Source organism: Aspergillus puulaauensis, chromosome 5 (genome assembly GCF_016861865.1).
Source record: "Aspergillus puulaauensis MK2 DNA, chromosome 5, nearly complete sequence".
NCBI lineage: Eukaryota > Fungi > Ascomycota > Eurotiomycetes > Eurotiales > Aspergillaceae > Aspergillus > Aspergillus puulaauensis.
This window is the reverse complement of record NC_054861.1, coordinates 3,087,237-3,100,603: the sequence shown is the minus strand read 5'-3', so window position 1 is coordinate 3,100,603 and position 13,367 is coordinate 3,087,237. Positions and strand designations below refer to the sequence as shown.

At 50.0% G+C, this 13,367-nt stretch overlaps 6 protein-coding genes across 6 annotated transcripts; 3 read left to right on the top strand and 3 right to left on the bottom strand.

The window, feature by feature from the left end:
- Positions 1 to 912: 912 nt before the first annotated feature.
- On the bottom strand, positions 913 to 1,914 carry APUU_51186S (uncharacterized protein; the record flags this gene model as incomplete). Its single annotated transcript, XM_041706267.1, has 5 exons — positions 913 to 1,065; positions 1,123 to 1,230; positions 1,284 to 1,448; positions 1,505 to 1,589; positions 1,652 to 1,914. 5 exons carry the CDS (start codon positions 1,912 to 1,914, stop codon positions 913 to 915), a joined length of 774 nt encoding a protein of 257 aa, XP_041558669.1.
- A 605-nt stretch (positions 1,915 to 2,519) lies between these two features.
- On the bottom strand, positions 2,520 to 3,917 carry APUU_51185S (basic helix-loop-helix domain-containing protein; the record flags this gene model as incomplete). Its single annotated transcript, XM_041706266.1, has 2 exons — positions 2,520 to 3,781; positions 3,845 to 3,917. 2 exons carry the CDS (start codon positions 3,915 to 3,917, stop codon positions 2,520 to 2,522), a joined length of 1,335 nt encoding a protein of 444 aa, XP_041558668.1.
- Positions 3,918 to 5,380: 1,463 nt separating this feature from the next.
- APUU_51184A (uncharacterized protein) lies at positions 5,381 to 7,244 on the top strand (the record flags this gene model as incomplete). The annotated part of the gene is made up of 4 exons (XM_041706265.1): positions 5,381 to 5,436; positions 5,547 to 5,661; positions 5,812 to 6,969; positions 7,122 to 7,244. The coding sequence occupies 4 exons, from the start codon at positions 5,381 to 5,383 to the stop codon at positions 7,242 to 7,244; spliced, it is 1,452 nt and encodes a 483-aa protein (XP_041558667.1).
- Positions 7,245 to 7,554: 310 nt separating this feature from the next.
- COX11 (cytochrome c oxidase assembly protein) lies at positions 7,555 to 8,498 on the top strand (the record flags this gene model as incomplete). Its single annotated transcript, XM_041706264.1, has 4 exons — positions 7,555 to 7,748; positions 7,795 to 7,864; positions 7,947 to 8,388; positions 8,449 to 8,498. 4 exons carry the CDS (start codon positions 7,555 to 7,557, stop codon positions 8,496 to 8,498), a joined length of 756 nt encoding a protein of 251 aa, XP_041558666.1.
- A 644-nt stretch (positions 8,499 to 9,142) lies between these two features.
- On the top strand, positions 9,143 to 10,223 carry APUU_51182A (uncharacterized protein; the record flags this gene model as incomplete). The annotated part of the gene is made up of 2 exons (XM_041706261.1): positions 9,143 to 10,044; positions 10,130 to 10,223. 2 exons carry the CDS (start codon positions 9,143 to 9,145, stop codon positions 10,221 to 10,223), a joined length of 996 nt encoding a protein of 331 aa, XP_041558665.1.
- Positions 10,224 to 10,366: 143 nt separating this feature from the next.
- On the bottom strand, positions 10,367 to 12,472 carry APUU_51181S (DUF803 domain membrane protein; the record flags this gene model as incomplete). Its single annotated transcript, XM_041706260.1, has 2 exons — positions 10,367 to 11,680; positions 11,729 to 12,472. 2 exons carry the CDS (start codon positions 12,470 to 12,472, stop codon positions 10,367 to 10,369), a joined length of 2,058 nt encoding a protein of 685 aa, XP_041558664.1.
- Positions 12,473 to 13,367: the final 895 nt, after the last annotated feature.

Here is a 13,367-nt window from a genome sequence, read left to right as displayed (position 1 = left end):
CACTTGCAGGCACCGACGGGGGTTGAGCGAAGAAGGACAGGAGCAACCATCGGTTCAGCTGCACTTACAAGCGCGAAGCTGGAGATACATGCGACCACACTTTTTCCCCGCTGATGGAGCGGGACTTAACCGTGTGGCAGTACGAGTGACTCAGGCAGTGACTTGCGACTTGGAGGTAGTGGCTCGGCAGCCAAGTTCAAGTCCCGGTCTTCTCCGCATTGGGAGCGCCGCCTTCTTAAGCCGGGCCAGCAGACAGTCCGCCATGGTTCAGCCTCGGAAAGCTGCCCGATTCCTGGTGTATTGCTCATGTTCAGCCCGATACCTCGGTTTACAATTATCTATATATAACAGGCCTCTGAATCTGCGTCCATACTTGTATTTCTCGAATATACGTCACAGCATGTTGGAGGTGGTTTCAAATGTCCTGCCCTCCATCACGACCCGGGAGCACAGGGCGGGATCCGCTGGGCCGCCCAGAACTAGTTACTCAATACAATAACGCTTACTCAACCAGAACCTCGACATTGTCAGCGCACTCCAATCAGGGCAATGATCCCACAGGGACAAGAAACCGGCTCATGCCCGTTTGCATTCGCAGCCTGAATCATTGGCAGGGTTTCATGTCGCTGCATGTTTGTGACGCAGTGTACCCAGATGTGTCAGGTACTTTCCCGTGCAAGGCCACAGAGTATGGTTCCTGTGCGTGTACCCTGCTGTTGCACATCGTAGTCTCCAGCGAATGATGGTTCTGCTGCCCCGGCCGTTGACGCTCGAACGTATGAATACTGAGCGGTCCCGACTAAAATATTAAACCATCGCGACAGTCCTCCTATCATGTACATGGACAATAGGGTCTGTTCTATCCAGTCAATACTACTGGGTGTTCAATGCACCCGTTATCCGTGACCAAATTCAGTCATCGGGCATATCTGCTAGGCTCAACGCGGCCTGAGACCGTGTAATAGCATCTTTAAGTCCAGCGAGAGGGTCGGTATTGCTCTGTATTGACTTCAGGTGATTGTTCAATTGTTTGAGCAAACCAGACACCTCGGGGTCGGTCTCAAGCTAGATGTGGAGACCGAGTCAGTTAAAGTGCGCACACTCAAAGGTTCAATCCCTTACCTCATTAAATCCCAACTGCGAATTCTTTGGGTTGGAGAGAGTAAACTCGGAGGGGGTCCCGATTTGTTTACCAGGACCGTCCTCGACCTGTCGTAGGATGGGGTGTTCCTATCATTGATGAGCCGTAGTTCTAGTATGTTCAGCCGCGGTAGGCAACATACATTCTTCATCTGCCTCTTTCGTTCTGTCTCCGCACGCTTTGCGTTCTTCTCCATTTCCTGCAGTTGCTTTGTTTCCTTTGTGAGAAGCGCCTCCTCCTTTGCAATCTCGTTATCGAGCAGATCGATACTATCATTCATTGTCGAGAGCGAAGACTCAAGCGCGCTCTAATTAGGCGAGTCAGCATTCTCGAACTATAGAGCTAAGTAAGACGCAAACATACGTGTTCCTTAAGGGCCGCTTCGTACTCGAAAACCGAATCTTTCGTCAACGGAGGAAAAGGCATCCGAGGTAGTCGCTTTCCAAGACTATTGCAGCCACATAGTAATTAGACACATATCCACATGATATCGCGCGCGTAGGTACGTACTTCTTCACTACAGCTTGAACAGCTGCCTGAGCTTCGTAGCGTTTTCGGTCATTCTGTTGCCGAACGATGACAGGGCGCTCCAAGGCGCGGAACATATCGCGGATCTTGTCTTGCGTCGGCTCTGGGAGTGTTGACCATTTCGACTTAATTGTTCTTTCCGATATGTGTCGCACCTGAGGCTTCAAGTGGGCGTATTGCTTCTTGCGCCTGGTGGTCTGGCCCTGGTCGGGCGCATCATTAGAACGCTTTCGTTTAGGGGGCATCGCGAAAAAGTTAAAGGTTATAGAAGAAATCGAAAGTATGTATATTCGAAAGAAGAAAGTCTGTAACTGACGATAAATATCACAGATACTTGGACTTGTCACAGGTTGTCTGCAGGCTGTTGATTGTTGCTCTCACAGACGCGCCAAGCATCAATGGCCTTGGTCACATGCGTATCCAGCATTCACTTCCACTAAACTGCTTTGGAATCCAAGTGTCAGCTCAAATCAACACCATGACCAGTTCTGCTTAGTCTCATCGTTATCAGCAATTTTCACATGTCCATCTCTAAGCTTGAAGAATGAGGGGCGATCAAAATCTGATACATGATGTCATGGTATTCTATTCTATGCATCAAAACATGATCATTTAGTCCACATTGACCGTGGAGCCTGTGGCAAATGCCGTAAGTAATAGGTTATATCAATACAAAGAAAGACAAATTTGAACAACAAAAACAGAGGTATCGTATCCCAAGTCATAATTACGACAATGTAAACGCCTATAACCCCCCCCCAGTGCAACCCGCGTCGAACCAGACCGCTAAACCGCTTCCATTAAGCCGAACAAGACCGTGTTGTCAAAATGACGGTAATGAAAAGATCTTTCATCGCGGCATCACTAGGCCGTTCATAGTCTTCAGTTCTGCAAGCTGTGTCTTCAGTGCATTGTTACTGCGTAGAACGTCCTCCAGCCAGTCGGCGGCCTGGGTGAGCATTGCACTTTTGCTGAAGCCACCACCTCTTAACCCGGGAACAAGTATGCATAGGTCCTCGAACCCCTGCCTGATAAGATTCCGCCGTTTTTGTTCTGAAAGAATATGATTGCTTCGTTTCTGCTCTTCCGTCAGGTTTTCTCGCGGAGGTTTCGAGCTTTGCGAGCCTCTCGACTTTCGAATCGTGTCGGTAGATAGTCGTCTGCCAGCACCCTTAGAGCGCCTTGACCGGTGCCTGGAAGAATCCTCATCAGAAACATCATCGTCCTCTTCTTTGATTGATAATCTCTGCTTTTTCTTTGGGTGTGACGGCTCTTCTATAGTGTCGCCGTAGTCTTTTCTTAGTCCACTAATATGATTGACCGCTGGAGTATCTGCCCACGGGACGGCGTGATGGTTCACGGTCCTATCTGGTGTGGGCGCTCGCGTATTAGCAGCGCTGCTTTGGGGCTCGAGGCATTCCAAATTTTGTATTAATTCCTTTGTCCGTTGTTCTTCGCTAGGATGCTCGGGAGGAGCCACATATCCCTGGTCCATGAAACTAGAGTCGGATCCCCAGTGAAGTGGCCGGCCTTTGGTAGACAATTGTTGTTCAGGTGATATCGGCTGATGTACATCAAAGAACATCTGTGGTGTATGGAACGCGACAGGTAAATGCGTTCGAGGAGTTGTGCTGGGGCGCCTAGCCGGTGGTTGACCGTTTTGCTGCCGTTGCTTTCCATGTCCTTTTAGTTGTTGGTAATCGATATTGGAGAAAGCAAGCGGTTGGCTCCCAAAATTGGTGTTGATCTCAGGGCCATTTACTCCGTTGGGGTAAATCATAGAAGCTGCAGCCATGATGTCTGGATTTGAATGCTCGGGGATAATTCCAAGGGATTTTTCGACACTTTGGTGAGGGAACGGTGGTTGAGGTAGAGATGTTGTAGAGCCCTCAAACGTTGGCGGCAGCTCATTCGACCAGTCAAAGCCTGGCAATCCATGAGACTTGTTCGCGTCATCTTGGGGCCCCGTAAGCCAAAAGTCGTTTGCGAAAGGATTGGCGTCTAGTGTTGTGAGGAAGTTATCAAGCATATTCGTTTCGTTAACATCAAGAAGCGCTGGCCCGAGGGGTGAGGCAGGAGCGGGTTCGCAGGGCGTATCTTCAGGGAAAGAATCTGCCAATCAGTTAACCTGGATTAGAACTGGTATGTCTCAACCTTGAAATGGAGAGGACTCACAGCCAAACGGAAGTGCTGGATTATTGCGACCATTCCGACCCTGAGTGCCGTTTGGGGTATTGATGCTCATCATTGTGATTTTGAGTATCGGGGAGGATAGGTGATGTATGTTTGGAAGGTAGTATCTCAATTATGGTTCACCGGCATCGAGTTGTGCAGGTAGCGAGCGGCATAGACAAGGCCGATCTCAGCACAACTTGACCCGCAAGATATCACAGCCGCTGCAGCTGCTTCCTTATGCGCCGTGAGAAACCCCCTCAAGAAGTTGGGATGACTCGATACTCAAGGTCGACGTCGACCGATGGACAGTGCGCTGCGCAAGTAGTTGTTTTTTGTGTATCCCCAAAAAAATTAGAGTGGTAATTCCTCCTGGGGGAGTAGAGTATGGAAATGTAGAAAAAGTGAGGAAAGTGACACTCGAGGGTCGCTTCGGAAGTTCAAGACAAGGAAATTATAACACGGGGCCAGATCCACCGCAACAAGCGCATATCCCCCGCATTAAATCTAGGTGCACCGAAAAGATGACGACGAAAGCTGAAGATACAGGCGATGATAGCGGAGCGAGCATGGCCCGTCGGCTCGTGGTGGTTGCTGGACGGATCACATGCAAAAGACTCGCAGAACCAGGTCGCGTGGGTACTGATGATACCGAAATTACGAGATTTTCCCACCAGATCTGGCTGTCACAACGTATCAGCCTGTCTGGGTGCGCTCGGACGAACTTCCCACGTTGGAAGCCGTTAAGCCCAAAAGGAGAATCCCTTGCGAGCTTCCAGGCTCTTCACTCCCCCCGTCCAATTGACGCCTCTGTGGCTCGACCATCGTTCTTAATTCTCCTGAGGGCGCCGCTTCCCTGGTTTTTGCTTTTTTTCTGCTATTCATCGCGTCTGAGTCGCCTCAGAAAGGGTCTTTCCGTGGCACGACGGTCCGCCGCCGAATTGGACTTGTCCCGTTCTATCCAAGACTCCGGAGTACGACGCCTGTCCCTGCCCCACTGCATCGTTCGTAAGGGAATCTACTGGGTGTACCTGACATTCTGCAGCTCCAGATCTTTGGCGAGACCTGTGGACTGCGAGGGCTATCGCGGAGAACTACCCCTGAACCAATAATCTATTCTTGAAAATTGGCCATAACGCCAGTGTTTTCTCGCCCGGAACCGAGGCGACGTCGGCTTGCGTCGCACCCCAGCACGGCTGATCATATCGAAGGATCCCCCAAATTGGCGACATCCTAGCGCCAGCTCCAGTTAATTGCCTGGTTCTGTAAACGTATGGAGTAAATCCCTCGGATATTGAGCTGTTTTACTTTTCCCCAGGAACTTTGTGCTCGCAGCCAATAATTGTCTTGGAACCGTCCGGTTGCCGACGCCGTGTCAGAAAGCTGGCCGGATCTACTCAGCTGTACGACTCGGTCTTGTATGATGATTGGCTTTTGAAGATTTTCCTGAAGCGTTCTAACCTCCAGGTCATAGGCTGATATATTGCGACTGTATTCAATTTTGGCAGCTACTGTCATGAACTGAGCATTCGAACCACGATGGATCTTGCTGCGCTCACTCGCAGGCGCCATAGAACTACACAGCTACTCCAGCCGTAAGTACTACCTTTCGTGGCAGCTGTGTAACTTCTATGCAACTTGAAGAGCACACCGCCGTACTACCGGCCTGAGAATATTATTGATTGGTATTGGGAATCTCATCTAGGATTATACGAGCTTATGCCCTGGGGTATTTGTCTTCAACGACACCAAAGGTCATATCCTGCCTACGGCGACTCTGGGGTGACAATGGCTTGAGCCATCAACAAAAACTAGCGGAAGTATGTATTATTCCCGCTCCCCTTCAGCTTGGCTTTTTATGCAGCAATGGAAAATGGCCACTGTCGTAGTCCTACTATATCTTGGCCAGCGCTACCTTGGCTTTTTGAGTATGGTGTGGGAATTAGATATTAATTTATTCACATACACAGTTACTCCGGACGTTAACCTGTACATTTCGGCTGGAAAGCTTCCCGACTTTTTGTGCCGCACTTGTTGGGGGCTCGACTTTGCTTCCACGACTGGCTTTGAGAGCCCTACAGACTGCATGTCGTAGACTTGGCTCGGATTCCAAGGGTCTCAGTTCTCGGGGAGCCTCTCGATCGATCCAATTGGCCGCAGCATTCATATCTGCATGGTTCAGTTTCCAGATTCTGAATCACAAACCGGTCAGTTTGCAAAAGGTGTACAGAGAGGTACAGGATGAGAGAGTTCGCGAAACAATTGTTAACCAGCCGAGACCCCGATTCGCTGGAAGAACCATGGACCTCACGCTTTTTACTCTTGTTAGAGCTCTTGATTCGTTAACCTGCATTTCTTGGGGCTGGGGTCAAAAGAGGTGGAAAGGCAACGCTCGTTGGACTTTGGTGAGCTCAATCATCCCTGGGCTTGCAGACTCTGCCGTCTTTGCTGCTAGTGCGGCAGTGGTTATGTGGGCTTGGTTTTATTCCCCAGAAAGGCTGCCAAGGTCATATGGGAAGTGGATTGGAGAAGTGGCCAAGGTGGATGAACGGCTAATCGAAGCCCTCCGCCGTGCAAGGAGAAACATCCTTGTTTACGGAAAAGATACTGGGCAGGCGCCTTTACTGGAATCTATGTGCAGAGACTATGACTGGCCTATTGAATGGGGTGACCCTTCCAAGACATTCCCAATCCCTTGTGAAATGGTACACATGGGATGTGGTCCTAATTGTGAGAAGCACGCCGTCTCTCGGTTCATGAGGACGTTCAAGTTCGCGTGCGCTACCTATATTCCCCTGCAGCTTGCTTTCCGTTTTCGGTCAATGAAGTCAATGGCGTCCTTCCGGCGGGCGATATCCGATGCTTTGAGGTCTTCGTCGTTCCTTGCTGCGTTCGTTACCCTATTCTACTATTCGGTCTGCCTCGCCCGAACGAGGCTGGGCCCTAGGCTATTTCACGGAAAAACGGTAACACCGCAGATGTGGGATTCTGGACTCTGTGTCGGTGCTGGATGTGCGATGTGTGGATGGAGTATACTCGTTGAACACGCAAAGAAGCGGCAGGAGATTGCATTGTTTGTGGCACCCAGGGCCGCCGCCACTGTGCTCCCCAGATTTTATGAGCAGAAGGTATGATTGATTCCCCGATGAACCCATTTTCCTTACCTGTTTCGGGATGGTTACACGACTTGAAATGTGTCATTGCGCGTCCCATTCGACCTTCTACTGCAACGTGCTTCAGTCCAAGGGTCCAGCTCTAACTAATTGGAACTTTTATTTAGTATCAATACCGGGAGCGTGCCACGTTTGCCATGAGTGCGGCTATCCTTTTTACTTGTTTCAGGGAATGCCCCGACATGGTCCGAGGAGTTTTCGGCAGGATTGGAAGAAGTATTCTGAATTGATCTGGTTCAGGAGGTTGTATTATTATACATTTGCGGGTTCTGGTGTTGGCCGGCCAACACATCCCCGGGCTAAACCGATTTAATATATATGTAATAGTATGCTACATTAATAGAACCCAACGATACTTCATAGTACACTTAGACTGGTGAAGAAAGGGCTCTGGCCTGTGCGGACTGCGGAGTAAATAAAGTTGACGGCTGTTATCGATAAGGGACCAGTCACGTGTTGCTAAATCCCTTGACTGCGGCGTGCGCTGATCTTGCGATGCTTCCTCCTCCGTTGATACTCGCACGCAATTCGAAGACAGCCATGTTTTCTCGTCTGACGCCTTTATGGGGTCGGTTCTTATCCTCCGGGACTGCAGCTCCGCGGTCTGCATTTATGCCGGCTAGGGGCGTAGAGGCAGGTCGGAGGTATTTCACCCGCAATTCGTGTCTCAATCAATCGTCATCGGCGGCACCATTCAATACGCCCCAGTCGCAAAAGCGTAATGCGTCCACAATGTGCGTTCATACCGAGTTCTCAGGGACATATCCTAATATACAGCAGGTATTACACAATCAGTATAATCCTCGGCACAGTTTCCCTCGCGTACGGCTCCGTCCCGCTATATAAGATGGTTCGTCGTCCCATACCAATCGCTCCCCGCAACCTCTGAAAAATCCCGCGCACGGCAGAAATACTGAACTTGATCTCTGCAGATATGCCAACAAACCGGCTGGAATGGCCAGCCCGTCCTTACACACCGTACAGGTGACGGCGACACATCATCCCGCGTCACGCCAGTGACTGACTCTCGTCGGCTGCGGATTACATTCAATGGTTCGGTATCAGATGTACTACCTTGGAAATTCACACCGCAGCAGCGCGAAGTCCGAGTCCTTCCCGGGGAGACGGCGCTTGCGTTTTACACGGCCACGAATAAGGGTCCGACAGACATTATTGGGGTTGCAACATATAGTGTTACGCCGGGCCAGGTTGCGCCTTACTTCAGCAAGATCCAGTGCTTTTGTTTCGAGGAGCAGAAACTGAATGCTGGGGAATCGGTCGATATGCCGGTGTTTTTCTTCATTGATCCAGACTTCGTAACGGATCCGGCGATGAAGGGGATCGATACGATTACGCTTTCTTACACGTTTTTCAGTACGTTTTTTTATTTCCCGCAATTTTTACAGTATTACGAGTCACTGACGCATAAAATAGAGGCGCGATATGATGACAATGGTGTGCTCAAGGCCATTCCGGGCAGCTAATATGCTTCGAGAAACCATAGCCTGGCGAACTGGTTACACTTGGTTTCTCTGCGGCTGAAGTACAACCGGCGATGGCAGGTCTAATTGACTGAACATACAGCAGCTGTATTCATCTCGGTAACTTCGACATCATCGAAGAATAACTTACCTCCCTCCTCCAAAACAAGTATATGAATGTACCATAGCAAGCAGGATCGGCGTTTTCGGAATTGTATCATAGCATACATATGTATATACTACAACAGTTGATTTACATTGTCTCTTAGATGCTGTAGATCATGCCTAAATTAATACTAACTGGCAGATGTATATTAGACTGGAGCGCCCACGACTACTACCCAATAATCTGCGTAAAATACACATGTAACGCCAACTATATAATAGGTATTTATTTTAGCTTTGAAATGCTCACTTGCTGTATCAGTGCCCTTTGTAGATTATTCCTAGTATTAACTCTTGTGAGCACTTCCACTCATTCAGTCAACCCAGTCAACCCAGCAACGCCAAAACCCAAACATTCTTATCGATAAGCCCGTCCCTCTGCATCAAAAACCAACACCCTCCGCCCTACCTTACCTTAACAAACCCACCAAATCGCTCTTATCAGAGCGAGAAAGTAATAATAATAAGAGGTAACATATATAATGCCACCGCCAACAACAGGCTCCTCAAACCACCTAACATTCGACCCCTGGAACTCCGCCTCAACAGGCCATCAACGCGGCGAATCAAACCCGGGCACAGCATGGCAGCGCACCCGGGAAGCGAAGCTCGCCCAGCAACTGCGTACGGGGGACTGCACGATAAACTCATTTGCGTATGACGATACGCAAGAAAATGTTTATGAGAAGGGCGAATGGGAGTGGGATTGGGGCGGCGATGCCAAGGGTGGAAGAGGTGGTGGTGGGAGGGGTGTGCGTTCTGGGAGAGTTGGGCGAGGGCCGGATTCGAAGCAGAGGGATATTAGGAGTATGATGAGGGTGAATAAGGCCGGGGATGGGGGTGCTAGTTCTTTGGGGTTGGACCGCAAGGCTGTGAAGGATAAGAGTGTTGTATCATCTCTGCCGGCTTCGACTCAGATTCCCGGACCAGTGCACACGCCAACGTCAACGTCAACGTCAACCCCAACACCAACATCAAACCCAGAACTACTGGAAGAGTGTGAAGCTAGACCAGACCAAACACCCGGCGCAGTCGGTGGAAACGACAGTCCCGCCTCACTCAACCACAAATCAATACCCGAACAACCACAAATAAGGCCCAGCAATGGCAGCGGTATCGAATCGACCATGTTCCGCGGTGCAACAATCTACATAAACGGGCAAACAGCGCCTCTAATATCTGACCACAAACTCAAGGGATTGCTTGTTGCCCATGGTGCAACGTTGTCCCTATCCCTGTCTCGACGGGTAACGCATGTTATCATTGGAAAACCAAATTCGGGGCCTGGGCGCGGCGGAGCGGGGGGTGGGTTGGCCGCTGGGAAGATTCAGAAGGAGGCTCAGAGGGGTGGTTGGAGGGGGATGAGGATTGTTGGTGTTGAGTGGTACGTTTACTTCTTTCCTTTATTATTGAAAATCCCTCTAGGTCATACTTCGTCTTGGGTGTGAATGTTAATGCCTCATGAATAGGGCCTTGGAGAGCGTGAAAACCGGGAAAAGGCTCCCTGAGACGAGGTTTGCAGTTAATTTGTCTAATCAAAGGAGTGTGTTGGGATTTATGTAGCAATATTTGCTCTTTGGTTAGGGCTGGAGGTTGCTTTTTTCTTGTTATGCTGATGTTTATGCTTATTAAGTCTAAGATACCTTCATATCACATTATTATACTATATTCATACATTATCATATATATCATATCATGCTTGTGTGTCATGAACTAAATCCTTTGCTTCCCCCGCTACCTGTGGAATCGTGTCGGCGCCACCCACTCTGTCTTCGTGGAATGGGTAAGAGCGACCCTATGCTGCTCTCTGAGTGTTGTGGCGGTTGTGGCGCTTGTTGGTCCGTCTCTGTATGGGAGTGCAGGTCCAACTCCGACTCGTCATCTGGTAGCGGAGGCAACGGATTCACACGGAGTTTCGGAGGGTAGAGAGATGCATGAGAAACTGCGCGTTGCCCAGAGGGTAGGCGATCTTGCCTTTCGTGGTCATAGTCATTGTGGTCGTAGTTGTTATCATAATCGTCATGGCTGCTCTGTGAGCCCGATCGTTCAAGTTTTTCGTTCATATATTCTGCCACTGTGTCACCATGGACAAGTCCGAGGTGTTCCTCCTCAGAGGTCATATTCCGTTCATGGCCGCGGCGGAGAATGCCACGAGGGCTGCGTAGTGGGCTCCGCGGTGGCTCGACTGGTGATTTTATCCTATTGAAGATATTATGGAACGAGAAGTTGCGGTGCATTGGTGGTGTTGGGCCAGTCAACCGACGTTGATCTTCGTGTTGATCTTCGTCTGCCCATGAGATGGTTCGAGGGCGGTTCGGCCCTTGGTAGCTGGTGTCGATATTCCTCGTGTCCGATCCCGGTACAGGTTCATGAGTGGGATTGTGGTCATCGGGTACTGGTCTCCAAGGCGAATTCATGATGCTAGATGTCCGTGATCGGATCTCGTTCATGAACGAATTCACGCTAGGAGTTGATTCGGCCTCTTCTGACCAATCCTCCGGGAAGCGGGACATTCCAAGTGGAGGTAATGGAGAGGGTGTGCGTCGTTGAGATTTCTCACTGAGGACGGTTTTGCGTCTACGCAGCCCATCCCATTCGATGGCCTCGTTATCGGCCGGTGGCTTAAGGTCGTCTTCATGCCTTTCGTTGAAATAGCGGCGTGCTTCCTCGGCCTCGACGTTACGGCGTGGAGTGGATAAGCGGCGAATGATGGCAGCTGTTCCGCGGATGGCATCGGCCTTTGGTTCAGATTCCGGCTCTTCCTGGGTTGCAACTTCTCGGATTTGATCAAGATCGCCTTTGAAAACGGCGGCATCTGGGACATCCTTGGCAGACTTGGAGAGTTGTAGTAATACGACACCGGCACAGATTTGCAGGAAGCCAAGAATAACCGTAGCAATCTGCATGCCTGACCCTTTGAAGCCTCGGAAGAGGATGGCGGAAGAGATAATTGTAGAGCTGGTGAAAAATACGTAATAAGTGGGGGTGACCAGGGCAGCGTTGAAGATGTTTAGTGCTTTCTGTTCCTTGTTAGCATAGTCATAACGGATTGGGGTGAGGGCACTCACGTTGAGGTAGACGATCTCAGTCAATAAGGTCGCAATCACAAATACAAGTAGAACATACATGAACCACTCTTTGAATTGAGATTCACCATTGATCTGGGCAAGAAATGCCGCCCCCAAGCCCTGAGTAGCCACCACGCTCAAGCCCCCGATCAGACTGCAGATGCTGATGTAGACAAACATGCTCCGCTTGCCGTATCGCGGCCCTGCCCATATAGCGGTCGCTGCACATGCCACGATAACAATCCCAGCATAAGACAGAAACCCAGGCGCTATGACATAGCCTTTCATTTGCTGGATGTCGGCGACGGACGATTGCTCCGGGGCATTCAACGCAATGACTACTGAGCCCAGAATACAGGTGAAACACCCCACTTTGCCCACAAAACTCAGTCGCTCTTTGAGAAATATCGCAGACAGAACCGTGGTGATCACAACAGAGAGGGCGCCTAGAGGCGTCACCAAGATGGCATCAACGAAAGCGTAAGCAACAAAGTTGCAGATTTCGCCGATAATCATCAGCGTCATCCCTGACCACCACCACAGATTCTTCAAGTAGCCATATCCTTCACCTGCCTCCTCGTTGTATTTGACATTCGCCCGCAGGAGCCCGACTTTCTTCAGCACGAACGAAATTCCAATGAAGACACCAGATGCGACTGCCAACGATATTCCGATCGCTTTGTAGGCTGGCGGACGGTCACCACCGCTGCTGACCCCGGAGCGAGCAACCAAATCCATGTCCATGGTACTGCCCGCAGTATCAAAGACCGCTGTAGGATATATAGTGACCGGGAATCGAGCACGAAAAGATAGGGCGGTTATATATAGATTTAGGCCATGCCTGGGATCGACAAGATGAAACGGGACAGCGTTTGACGGCGGTTAGGAATGCGGGTGGGCGGGCGTTATTGGCGCTCAGGAATGCGGACAAAGAGGCCGAACAGGTTGAGGAAGAGAATGAGCAGAGGAGAAAAGAAGAAATAGAAAACGAGACAAAGAATTCAGGGGAAGAAAGCTAAGGCGAGGCAAATGGTGGAGCTGACTGCATCATGATTGATGGATGGATGGGCTGTCTGAGGAGGCTGGGAGTCTGGGAAACTGCGTGACCCACCATCATCGTCCTCGGTGCTTGTCTGCCGTCTTTCGATATTAGCGTCCATTATTAGATGCCAGACAGATATTCCGCGGGGTTTGTATGGGATCCGGACGATTGGTTTCGAAGATAACCTTGAGACCAGACGTTGGCGAACCGTGGAATGGCACATGGCTCTCCAAACAAACATCGGTCTGGATCTCCGCCATGGTTCTACACCCACTTCGTTTCTAGTTTCATCCACGATTTTGCTTAATTTAGAATTTAATGGATATCATTCCACTACAGGCACATTTTCCAATGGTTAATTAAACCAGATAAACCGAAGTTTCCGTCGACAGTAGATGTCCATCATCTATTGACTCAGGCCTCCAAAGTGCCAGCAAACAGCCTTGACAGGGTTGCGTCGGATCCAGAGCGCTAACGTGTCGCCGCTGATACGAGCAAAAACCATGGGTCTCACTTCTGTGTCCTCGTCATCTCGATAATAATAAACCAATGCCACCACTGAGGGGAACCACCGAGAGGCCATAACTTAGGGCTAAG